The sequence below is a fragment of the Bos javanicus genome, chromosome 4 (assembly GCF_032452875.1).
Source record: "Bos javanicus breed banteng chromosome 4, ARS-OSU_banteng_1.0, whole genome shotgun sequence".
In the NCBI taxonomy this organism is placed as follows: domain Eukaryota; kingdom Metazoa; phylum Chordata; class Mammalia; order Artiodactyla; family Bovidae; genus Bos; species Bos javanicus.
Window position 1 is genome coordinate 66693348 of NC_083871.1, and position 12458 is coordinate 66705805.

At 44.0% G+C, this 12458-nt stretch overlaps 2 protein-coding genes across 3 annotated transcripts in view; one reads left to right on the forward strand and one right to left on the reverse strand.

Moving 5' to 3' along the window:
• The window catches only part of ZNRF2 (zinc and ring finger 2), a 93429-nt gene extending 85546 nt beyond the window's left edge, over positions 1-7883 (reverse strand). For both annotated transcript variants that reach the window (XM_061414227.1, XM_061414228.1), the window contains exon 1: positions 7427-7883. In XM_061414227.1, the coding sequence (XP_061270211.1) occupies positions 7427-7883 (457 nt within the window). The remainder of the gene's footprint in view (positions 1-7426) is intronic.
• On the forward strand, positions 7882-10631 carry LOC133246184 (uncharacterized). The gene is made up of 3 exons (XM_061414229.1): positions 7882-8346; positions 8852-8968; positions 9632-10631. The coding sequence occupies exons 1-3, from the start codon at positions 7882-7884 to the stop codon at positions 9812-9814; spliced, it is 765 nt and encodes a 254-aa protein (XP_061270213.1). The 3' UTR covers positions 9815-10631.
• Positions 10632-12458: the final 1827 nt, after the last annotated feature.

The following is a 12458-nucleotide window of genomic DNA, read 5'->3' on the forward strand; positions in this document are numbered from 1 at the left end:
ACATCTTATCTAGTTGACTCCACTTTCAAACAGCTAGATATCCAGAGTCTACCAACTCTTCACCAACTTCACCAACTTTAGTGCCACGACTCTGTCCAAGACGTTTATCTCTTGCCAAGGGTTTTGCACCTTTGCTTGACTCTTGCTCTCTAGGGTCTACTCCTGCATGGTGCCCAGAGCAATCTTTTAAAAGCCTAAGTCGGGTTATGTCAATCTCCTCCTCAAAAAAACTCTGCAATGTCTCCCCATCTCTCTCTAAAACAAAACTCTAAAAACCACATCAATGGTTATAAGGCAGTTCATGCCCCATCCCAGTCCTTATCTACAACCCCTTGCACTCCAACTACACTGGTGTCGTAACTACTCCCAGAACACACCGGGTATGTTCATTACAATCACACCTAAGTACCTTTCTAGTTACTGTTCCTTCACCAGGGCTTCCCTGGTGGCTCAGATGGTAAAGAGTCTGCCTACAATGCAGGAGACCCGAGTTCGATCCCTGGGTCGGGAAGATCCTCTGGAGAAGGAAATGGCAACCCACTCCAGTACTCTTGCCTGGAAAATCCCATGGACGGAGGAGCCTGGTAGGCTAGTCTACGAGGTCGAAGAGTTGGACACGACTGAGCGACTTCACTTCACTTTCTCCCTGCGTTTGCTACTCACCTAGAGATTCTTCATGGCTTGTTTCTTCAGTTTCTGCTTGAATGTCACCTTATCAGAGAAGTTATTCCTAAAACCCTATTTAAAATAAAAACAAGTCTATACCCCACGATCTCTACCTTTCCACTCCAGTTTTTCTGCATCACATTCAAAACCCTCTGAAACACTGTATATTGATATTTTACTTGTTTGTTTACTGTCTCCCCCAAGCATAATATAACGCCTATGACAGTGCGGACATTTCTCCACTTCTATATCCTTAGGACAGTGCAAGGCAAAGTAGGTCTTCATCAAATATTTATTGAATGAGCTCTGGAATACTGGGCAATCATTAAAAATAATGCTATAAAAAATTTTAACATGACAGAAGAAACTGATTAAGTAGAAAGAGCATTTTATCAAAGAATATGTAACCAATGCATCAAAAAGGAAATCACAAGGGAAATTAGATAATATTTTTAACTGAATGTTAACAAAACACTTCAAAAATTGTGGCATTCAGCTAAAGCAATTCTTGGGGGGAAATTTGTAGCCTTAAAATCTTCTATTAGAACATCCAAAAGATTTAAAAATCAAAAGAATATATAAGAATGACCTCCAAATTTCCCATCTAAAACATATATATGAGAAAAATAGCCATCAACATTTTATTCTGGTTATTTCCCATGGTGATATTACAAGTGATTTGCAATTTCTTATATGTGCCTTTCTGTATTTTCCACATTATAGCTTTCTCTAATGAACATATATTATTTTAATAATAAAAACATTTTAAACAACTTTTCTTTGTGCTTTAATTGTAATCACTGGCCTCCTGCACTGCCTGTCTCTTAAAATTCTTGCTCCCCAAAATCCTATGCTTGTGCCTCAATTTGTATCCATCCCTCAGTAATATTAACCACTGTTCAGCTTCATTTATAATATGCAAATTGACAATTTCTCAATTTTTTTTTGTAATGTCCTAAATTGGAGACATATTTCCAAATGCTTAAAAGATGCTTCTAGATAGAAATCCTAAAAATTTAACAAGCCTAAAAGGACTCATTATCATTTCCTATAACTTATTATTTTCTTCTTTATTTTTAATATTGGTTAATGACATCACCACACACCCCAGTTCCCAACTCTATCAGTTCTATCTTAGAGAACTCAAGTGTATAACCAGTTGTAACCCTGACAACTACAATGGCCAGCCCCTAGAAAGGGCTCAATTCACATTTATTAAAGCATACTTGGCATCTACACTATTATAACTTCTTCAAAGTAAACAGTAAATTCAAAAATATGGTTAGAACAGTTGCATGTTTAGCTGGTTAACCTAAGTCTATCATCAGTGTGGGCACACATGATTCCTGCCTCCTGATACTTACACCTTTCTGTCATTCCCTCCCCCTTGAGTATAAGCAGGCCCTGTGACTTGTTTATAACCAATGGAACGCAGCAAGGACCATGGGCTGAGTGTCATTACGTGTACATATTTTACATGAGAGTGTAGCACCGGCCCATCTTGCGAGTCTCTCCTTTGCTGGCTTTGAAGAAGCAAGCTGCCAACAGCTTAATAACCATGAAGAAATGAATTGTAGTATTTAATAAGCAGCATAGAAAACTACCTGCAACTGAATACAACCATAACCTAAGCTATTTCTGAACTCTGTTCATACAAAGGGCATGTTTGCTCCAATTTCTAAACACTTCAATAAGTGGAGAACAATTTAATTCATTAGTAACACCAGTCAGTATATACATATAAGTAAAATTAATTAGGAAGTATTTTGCTACATATAGCAGTTCCTATACTTCTTTTTTAATCTATTTACTAATATACCCAATTGTGCAGATACCCAGAATACATAGTAAGTATAATCTTAACACAATTCTTATAAAAACCCACAACTAATTAGTGGTATTGATAAAGAAAATAAATAAGTGGTTTTCAGGCAAAGTAATCCAATTGGAGAGGACTGGGGGACTTGCTGGAGACACTGCTGCTGCTGCTAAGTCACTTCAGTCGCGTCCGACTCTGTGCGACCCCGTAGACGGCAGCCCAGCAGGCTCCCCCGTCCCTGGGATTCTCCAGGCAAGAACACTGGAGTGGGTTGCCATTTCCCTCTCCAGTGCATGAAAGTGAAGAGTGAGAGTGAAGTTGCTCAGTCATGTCCAACTCTTCGTGACCCCATGGACAGCAGCCTATCAGGCTCCTCCGCCCCTGGGATTTTCTAGGCAAGAGTACTGGAGTGGGGTGCCATTGCCTTCTCCGCTGGAGACACTACCTGTTAGTAAAACAACGGAGCATGTACTGGCTTTGCAGTCAGCAAAGCATCAAAAGTACTTAGGTCAGGCAGCTGCTCTCTTATCAGATGGTGCCCACTGCAACACAAACCACTCCCCACTTCGGCACCTGCTCCATCCTGCAGGCAAGAAAACTTAAAATATTCCCAAAGCAGAAACTTTCATGAGGGAGCACATACTTTAGCATAACAAAGTATCGAGTGTTTAAGGATTATGTGAGATTACAAATGAGAAAAATTAACCACAAGAGTTCTTGATTTCTGGGGGGTGGATGCGGGAGGAGATGGGTGACAGGATGGTGGTTAATTAGTCATTTTTCTGAAGCAGACATTTCTCTTCTACCACCCTGTAAGTTTTCAACTGAATAAAAGAACAGTCAGGAATAGAAAGGAGATTAATCACAATATCCCCAACTCAAACATTCTGGTACTAAATACTGGTAAGTAACAGTGACTGAGCATAATTCAACAGTTAATTAATACAGATAATCTAACACCTTAAAACCCACATCCGTCCCGAAGATTGAGAAGTTGGCCTGCTGCTGCTAAGTCACTTCAGTCGTGTCCGACTCTGTGCGACCCCACAGACGGCAGCCCACCAGGCTCCCCCGTCCCTGAGATTCTCCAGGCAAGAACACTGGAGTGGGTTGCCATTTCCTTCTCCAATGCAGGAACATGAAAAGTAAAAGTGAAGTCGCTCAGTCGTGTCTGACTCTTATCGACCCCACGGACTGCAGCCTACCAGGCTCCTCCTTCCATGGGATTTTCCAGGCAAGAGTACTGGAGTGGGGTGCCATTGCCTGACTGAGAAGTTGGCCTAGAACTACAAATTTTAACATACTCAGTTTTAAGCAATAACAAACTTCTTCAATAAAAGGAAGCAATTGTTCCTAAGTAACAGGAGGCACCTGAATTACAATCACAAACCCAAACTTAAACCAATCAATTAGGAGGTGACCAAAAGCAACCCAGTACCATCAATAAATAGTCTAGATTAATTCATCTCTCTGTCTCACTTCCAGACTCAGAGATACAAGAGGACCCCACATGATTTCTCTAGAAATGATCTCCACTGACTGGCATAATTTTATAGTCCAATTTACCTTTGATATCCTTGCTAGATCATTAAACACTATTTTACCATCCATCATAATTGATGTTACAAACATTAACAACTTGTAGTGAAAAAAAATGCAGACATACACTAAAGCCAGGAAAATCCTAAGATACCATCAAGTCTTCAATATTAGACTATTCCCTTAAAGACCTGTTTTTAAACAAAGGTGATTAAACAAAAAAAGGCTTTTGTTCACTGTAAAACTTTTGTTAAACTCAGCACTCTGAAAATAATAAAAAAAGAAACCTACTTGATCTAAAAATTCCTGTATGTTTTATAATCATACTCTGATATACAACTCAGTTCTAAGAAATTCTAGGAAAATTCTGTAAACTGAAATATAAATTAAGTACCTCTCTTCTCTTTCTCTAGAGAGAATAAGAGCGAATATAGCCAAAATACATGTCCCAAAGAGAGCAAAACATAAAACCAACACAGAAAACCTCATTTAATTTGGTAATTCATTACGATGGAACTAGTTAACAATTCACCTTACCAGACGTCTAAATTTTTTTTAAGTGATATTGTTTAGATTTTCCTTTTCCATAAGGGAAAGATAATTTTGTATCTGATTAGTACCGTATTTTCCTATTAGGAAACAGTAACAATACAAACATCGATTAAAGTTTTATAAAATTACAGAAATAACTTTCCACTAATTTAGAAATAATCCTTCTCTCAACTTTCAGATGGAGTTCCTTTTTATTTGCCCAAACATCTGCACAATTTCTAACTGAATAAACTACTAAAAAATTAAGTCAACATGGAGTAATAATGAAGTCCAGTTTTAGATTCACGGACTTCCCTGGCAATCCAGACATTATGACTTTGCCTTCCAATGTGGCGGGTGCAGGTTCGATTCCTGGTCAGGGAGTTAAGATCCCACATGCCTTGGGGCCAAAAATTTTAAATGTAAAATAGAAGCAATATGTAACAAACTCAATAAAGAGTTTAAAAATTTTTTTTTTAAAATAAGATTTATCATTTGGTTCTCTAAATCTCAGGATGATGACAAACAGGGTTCTATTAAGTTTCCCTAATGAGCCCAACTACTGAAATACAGGTAAAAAATCTCATTAAAGCAAACGCTGCTAGAAAGATGCTTTTCCATCAGTTAGAAAGAAGTGTATTCCATCTCCCAGTCTTAAGTAGGATTTACGGTACTGGCACTTTGATCTGTTCGTGTCATTTAGAAAGAACAGGTAATTTCTCTGATTCTCTTCCAAGTTTTCTCAACTAGAGTCCCTCATCTGAACTACCAAACACAAAATTATCCCAGTGACTGTTTTCTCAAATTTCCTAAGAATGATACATGGCTAGAAACATTCCAAACGCACAAGAGAATAGTTAACTAACTGCACACAACAGATACTTTTAAGCCATTGGGGCTCCATTCTCTACAGAGACTTGGTTAGGAAACACTGCCACAGTTCTCAGTGTCACTGTGCTTCCACTTAGGCCCCAATCATGCTAACCCCTACAATACTAAAAACGGCTAACGTGTACAAATCTAAGAACTCAGAGAAGAAAAAAGATAAATGCTTTACTTAATCCAACTTTCAGCAACTAGATCTTCTCCACCTGCTATTTCACTAAGAATTAATAGCACAGGTGTCAAATATTTGCCCCCACCCCCAGATGAAACACTTTAAACCCATACAGATAAACTTTTTTAAAAGAAAAAAACAGTCCTTTAAAAAAAGTTAAGCCATCAGTATACCAAAGAAGTTACTAATCTGATAAGCCTTTCCCTATTCCCTTTCTTTAGCAAGCTGTTAGACATAACTACATGCAAATTTTAATCTTAAGATAAATACATTTTTTTAGGACCAGCTTAGCCTTTATTCTTGCCACTAATCTCCCGTTCTTAAGAAACTGTCTTGTTATTCTTCAGTGTGGTACTACAGGACCTTCAGCTGTGTTAGTTATGAATCACAAATCACAGTACAGTCAGCACTAGTTCTTTTTCTCAAAAAGAAATGTTTTAAGGGCCCCTTAAGAAAAATCAGTATTTTTAGTTACAAAGAAAAAATCATTTTATAACAAGTAATTAAAATAAAGGTGATTAAAGAGTTGTTTTATATTTTGAATATGCAAAGCGGTATTAAAAAGATGGGGGGAAAACTAAACACGTCCCCTCCATTTTTAATTTGTACGAATGTGAATATTGATAGTACAGAACATCAGAGCAATTACATTATTGAACATTTCACTTTACCAACTGCCTGCTCAAATTTCTCACATTTATAAACATGAGTAAAGGAAGCAGAGAAATAGAGAAAATGGTGTTTTCACTATTCACCTGTGCTCAACTGTAACTGTAGGTAATACCATGATGTATAAAGAAAGCAATGATATGGAAATGTTTATCTTCTATTGTCTGCATCTCTAACCAGATTTAACTGCTACTCTTCATGAACTGAGAAGGGAGTGTCTTAATTCATTTACCATTAACTGTTCTGAAGCAAAGTAGAAACCATAAAACACAACTGAAGAAGTCGAATTTGCTTTCCTCAGATCAGGGGTACCCCTCCCCCGTTTCTATCAATCCAAAAAGACATACCGTTTTGCTACTAAAATTTCCATTTTTCACAAGGTCTTTCTTGAACCCTAGAGAGCACTGCTTTTCAAAAACACCTGGGCTTTTACTGCATCTTGTAGGCAGAGTTGTAATGATTATTGGTTTCTTTCCTTAAGAAACAGTTCTCAATTTTTTAATGTTCTGTCCAAATTAAGCAGAACTCACATTAATCATTATCTAAAGCAGTTTACTGAGGTTAAAAATATACTTTTTATTAACACATTCACTCAATTAAAGCATACACAGTAGGTGGGACTACTGACACAAGACATGAGAATTACAGCTCTACAGTAAGTTACTCCAAAAGCGATAACTCTCTCCTTTTTCAAACACTCATCTGTTCATTTGAGACTCTGACTTTTGGCCTTTAAAAACCGCTCACCACTCGAGTCACCAGATACAACTACATTTAGCAACGGGTCCCGACTTCCTGCTACTAAAAACCACAAACACTAGCTATTGCGTTTGTTTTTAAAACAATATTTGCTCCCTTCACCTCCGGGAGCAAACAAGGGCTTTCTGTACGAGAAAGCCACGAAGAGGTGAGGGTGCACGCGGTGTTCAAAAACCAAACACTGGGGTCCCGCGGTAGCGGCGCTGCAGGGGTTAAGAGGCGCTCTCTCCCTCTCTCTTTCCCTCCCACCCCAAAGAGGGTGACCCGGCCCGGCCGCACGGCGAACCCCCGGCGCTCGGGCTGAAGGAGAAAAGGAGAAGGGTAAAAATAAGCGCAGCCGCGGCCCACGTGCCGCCTGCGGGAGGCAGAGAGGGAAAGGGCCGTACCTCCAAACATGTGCGGCGAGAGGTGAGCTGGTAAGGAGCCGATCACCAGGCGCGGCCCTCCGGGACCCCCGCTCGCCGGCCGGTCCCTGCCGCCGCTGCTGCCGCCGTCCTCCGGGCTGCTGTGAACCGAGTCCTGCGAGCCGTACGGGCCGCTGCTGCTGTTGGGGATGCTGAAGGTTGACTGCGCCGCCCGGGCCCCCGACGCCACGGTCCCCACGGCCCCGCCGAGGGAGCGGCTGCGCGGGGCCGCCGAGGCCGCCGCGGCGCCGCCGGAGGCGCTGGGCTGGTGCGCGCTGGGCACCTGAGCCGGAAACCTCCCAGCGGCTGCGGCTCGCGCCCCGCCGCCCGCGGTCCCGTTGGCCCCTCCGCTGCTGCTGCTGCTGGAAGGTAAATCTGAGCCCGAGTACGCGCGGGTGCGGCCGTTAGCAGCGGCCGGCCCGCTCTGCTTAGCGCCCATGTCCGCCCTGCCCCGGGCCGGGCCCGCGCACAGTGCCCGGAGCGCCGGGAGGGCGGGAGCGAGCGCGGGAGCGAGAGGGCAGGGCCGAGGCGCGGAGGCCGGCGCAGAAAGAAGCCCGCACGTCCAGGGCCGCCTCCCGGCGCCCCAGGGGGCGGTCGGCGCCCGCCGCGCTCTTCTAAGGGGTGACGAGCGAGATCGACGGCCTGTCTGGGGACGCGGGAGACGAGGAGAGACGGAGAGGAAGGAGGTCCCGGCTCCCGCGGACGCCGATCGCTGGCTCCGGCGGGAGGGGCGGCTCAGGTGGCTGCGCGGCTGCCGCTGCTTTCGGTTCTGGTGCGCCGCGACGGGCCGCTGCCGCTCTCTGCCGCCGCCGCTGCGCTCTGCGCCCGGGCCCTCGGCACCGCCTCCTCCCGGGCGGCCGCCGCTACCGCCGCCATCCTCCTGCTCCCACGGCGGCTCGCGGGTGAGTGGGAGGTGCCCGCCCAGACTCCGCTGGGGCCACCTTCCCTCCTCCCCCAGCCACCCAGCTGTTATTAACTGAGAAGGAGGAAAAACGGGTGGCGCGGGAGGAGAGGACGCAGGAGGAGAGGGAGGGGCAGCGCGCGCTTCCCGGCAACCGTCACCGCGCTCCCCCAGAGAAGGAGGGGCGGGGGGGGTGGGTAGGGTCTGGACCACGAGGTGGGGGTGCTCAGAAGGGAAGGAGGTACTGCGGCCCTCGCACCGGAAGGCGGAGGAGCAGCGCGGCCCCAGGGTGCGCCCGAACCCGTGTGTTTGGGTCGCGCGCGGTGACCCCGCCCCCGCCCCCTGGCGCCGCCCGGCGGATTGGCTCCCACCGGCCTGGCCCCGCCTCCCCCCTCGCTGCGGCCTTCCCGCTCCCGCCCTGTCTCGCCTAGGTGCCTTGGTGGGGTAGGTGCTGCCACCCGCGGATTCGGTGATGGACAGGTCTCTGGCCCCGCCCTCCCCTGCAGGGCGCGCCCCCTCTCCACCGCGGGGCCTGCGCTGATTGGAGGGACGGAGCTCCTCCGGACGCCAACCAGAAGGCGGCCCCTCCTCCTGCACGTGGCCCTCGGACGCTGGACCTGACGGTGGGTAGTCTTCACCTTTTTACAGCTGGGGCTGGGTGTGTTTCGGTCCTGTGTCCCTAGCCATTGCGTTTGAGTGGGTGTCGACCTTCCTCCTTGATGTTACTCCGAGTGCGTCTTTTAAATAAATCAGAAGCTCACCAGTCTGATAATAAAAGACTGAAAACAAAAGAAAGAACCTAGGAGGCTGAAGGCAACTTGATCTGAATTAGATCTATCCCATTTAAACACTCCGACTGTGGAGAAAGCAGAGTTGATAGAACTAAAGATAATCCAACATGATCTTCAGCTGTAGAGCAAAAACTGCGGCACAGAGACAGCTGCAACCGATTCATAAGACCTGGGGTCTGGGTCTGGGACCAAAACTAAGTGTAATAAGCAATCATTTTACCTTTGTGGACTTTAGTTTCCTTACCTGGGATGTTTGTATCAAATCTCCACAGCACCTGCTGCTTTAAAACCCTGTAATTTCGCTAAAATGTCAATTACTACTAGGTTGGTGCAAATGCAATTGCGGTTTTTGCGTTGTTTAAATTTTCCATTTGATATTGGAATACATTCTTAAGTATGATTGTGCTGTACATCATTTTAATGCACATTTATTGCTTTATGTTTTTGGCTGACCTGTTGTTTTTATTTACTTCAACTATGGAAATGATGTTAGAGAAAAAGCAAATTCAAGAGATTCTCCTACTCAAGTTTGCAGAGACAACTCACAACAACACATTTGGCCCAGGAGCTGCTTACAAATGTACAGTGCAGTGGTGGTTGAAGAAGTTTTGCAGACTAGATAAAAGCCTGAAGATAAACATAGTGGCTGCCCATGGAAAGTTGAGAATAACCAATTGAGAGGCTTACAACTACATGAGAAGTTGCCCAAGAACTGAACATCAGCCATTCTATAGTTGCTCAGCATTTGAAGCAAATTTGAAAGGTGAAATGCTCGAGAAGTGGGTGCATCATGAGCTGACCAATAATGAAAAAAAATCATCGTTTTGAAGGGTCATCTTCTCTTTTTCTACATTAGGTTCTTCTCTTATTCTCTATCAGATTGTGATATGTGACAAAAAGTGGATTTTATATGAGAACCAGTGATGACCAGTTCAGTGGCTGGACCAAGAAGAAGCTTCAAAGCACTTCCCAAAGCCAAACTTGCACCCAAAAAAGGTTACGGTCACTGATTGGTGGTCTGTTGTCCGTCTGATCCACTACAGCTTTGTGACTCCCAGCCAAACCAACACATCTGAGAAGTATGTTCATCAAATCAATGAGATGCACCAAAAGCTGCAACACTTGCAGCTGGCATTGATCAACAGAAAGGGCCCAGTTCTCCTTGACAACACCTGACTGCACATCACACAACCAACGCTTCAAAAGCTGAACAAATGGGCTATGAAGTTTTGCATCATCCACCATATTCACCTGACCTCTCATCAACCGACTACCACTTCTCAACCATCTCGACAACTTTTTGCAGGGAAAATGCTTCCAGAGCCAGCAGAAGGCAGGAAATGCTTTCCAAGAGTTCATCAAATCCCTAAGTATTGATTTCAATACTACAGGGATAAACAAACTTATTTCTTGTTGGCAAAAATGTGTTGATTATAATGGTTCCTATTTTAAATAATAAAGATGGGCTTGACCCCAGGTATGATGATTTAAAATTCACGGTGTGAAACCGCAATTATATTTGCATCAATTTTCCAGAAAAATATCTATTTCTGCTTTATTGACTATGCCAAAGCCTTTGACTGTGGATCACAATAAACTGTGGAAAATTCTGAAAGAGATGGGAATACCAGACCACCTGACATGCCTCTTGAGAAACCTATATGCAGGTCAGGAGGCAACACTTAGAAGTGGACATGGAACAACAGACTGGTTCCAAATAGGAAAAGGAGTACGTCAAGGCTGTATATTGTCACTGTGCTTATTTAACTTATACACAGAGTACATCATGAGAAACGCTGGGCTGGAAGAAGCACAAGCTGGAATCAAGATTGCTGGGAGAAATATCAATAACCTCAGATATGCAGATGACACCACCCTTATGGCAGAAAGTGAAGAGGAACTAAAAAGCCTCTTGATGAAAGTGAAAGAGGAGTGTGAAAAAGTTGGCTTAAAGCTCAACATCCAGAAAACAAAGATCATGGCATCTGGTCCCATCACCTCATGGGAAATAGATGGGGAAACAGTGGAAACAGTGTCAGACTTTATTTTTGGGGGCTCCAAAGTCACTGCAGATGGTGACTGAAGCCATGAAATTAAAAGACGCTTACTCTTTGGAAGGAAAGTTATGACCAACCTAGATAGCATATTAAAAAGCAGAGACATTACTTTGCCAACAAAGGTCCATCTAGTCAAGGCTGTGGTTTTTCCAGTGGTCATGTATGGATGTGAGAGTTGGACTGTGAAGAAAGCTGAGCACCGAAGAATTGATGCTTTTGAACTGCGGTATTGGAGAAGACTCTTGAGAGTCCCTTTGGACTGCAAGGAGATCCAACCAGTCCATTCTAAAGGAGATCAGTCCTGGGATTTCTTTGGAAGGACTAATGTTGAAGCTGAAACTCCAATACTTTGGCCACCTCGTGTGAAGAGTTGACTCATTGGAAAAGACTCTGATGCTGGGCGGGATTGGGGGCAGGAGGAGAAGGGGATGACAGAGGATGAGATGGCTGGATGGCATCACCAACTCGATGGACATGAGTTTCAGTGAACTCCAGGAGTTGGTGATGGACAGGGAGGCCTGGCATGCTGCAATTCATGGGGTCGCAGAGTCGGACATGACTGAGCGACTGAACTGAACTGAATAAAATTCTTCTCACTCCAGTCCAAACTGTAATGTGGTATTTTGGTGGCAAAGCATGGTCTAGATACCCAGTGGACACCCTGCTGTGACCCTTCGAACTTTAAAATGCCTAAAAGTGTTCTCTATGTGAAAATAATAGTAACTGGTATTTTTTTGTACAAACTGCAGAAATACTTTGTCTTTTTTCTCATACTTGTAATGAATAATGGGTAATTTATGTAATGATTATCACTTTGAAGTATGAGAATCAAGTTTTTAAACAGAACAGAAGACTATATGTATAGATATTGATGTACTCTGTGTGTGTGTGTGTGTGTGTGTGTATATGCTGCTAAGTTACTTCAGTCGTGTCCAACTCTGTGCGACCCCATAGACGGCAGCCCACCAGGCTCCCCGTCCCTGGGATTCTCCAGGCAAGAACACTGGAGTGGATTGCCATTTCCTTCTCCAATGCATGAAAGTGAAAAGTGAGAGTGAAGTCGCTTAGTTGTGTCCGACCCTCAGCGACCCCGTGGACTGTAGCCTTCCAGGCTCCTCCATCCATGGGATTGTCCAGGCAAGAGTACTGGAGTGGGGTGCCATTGCCTTCTCCAATATATATATATATATATATATAACTCAGTTTTATTTATATATATATAAATATTTATATAAATATATAAATATTTGTGTGTGTATATATAT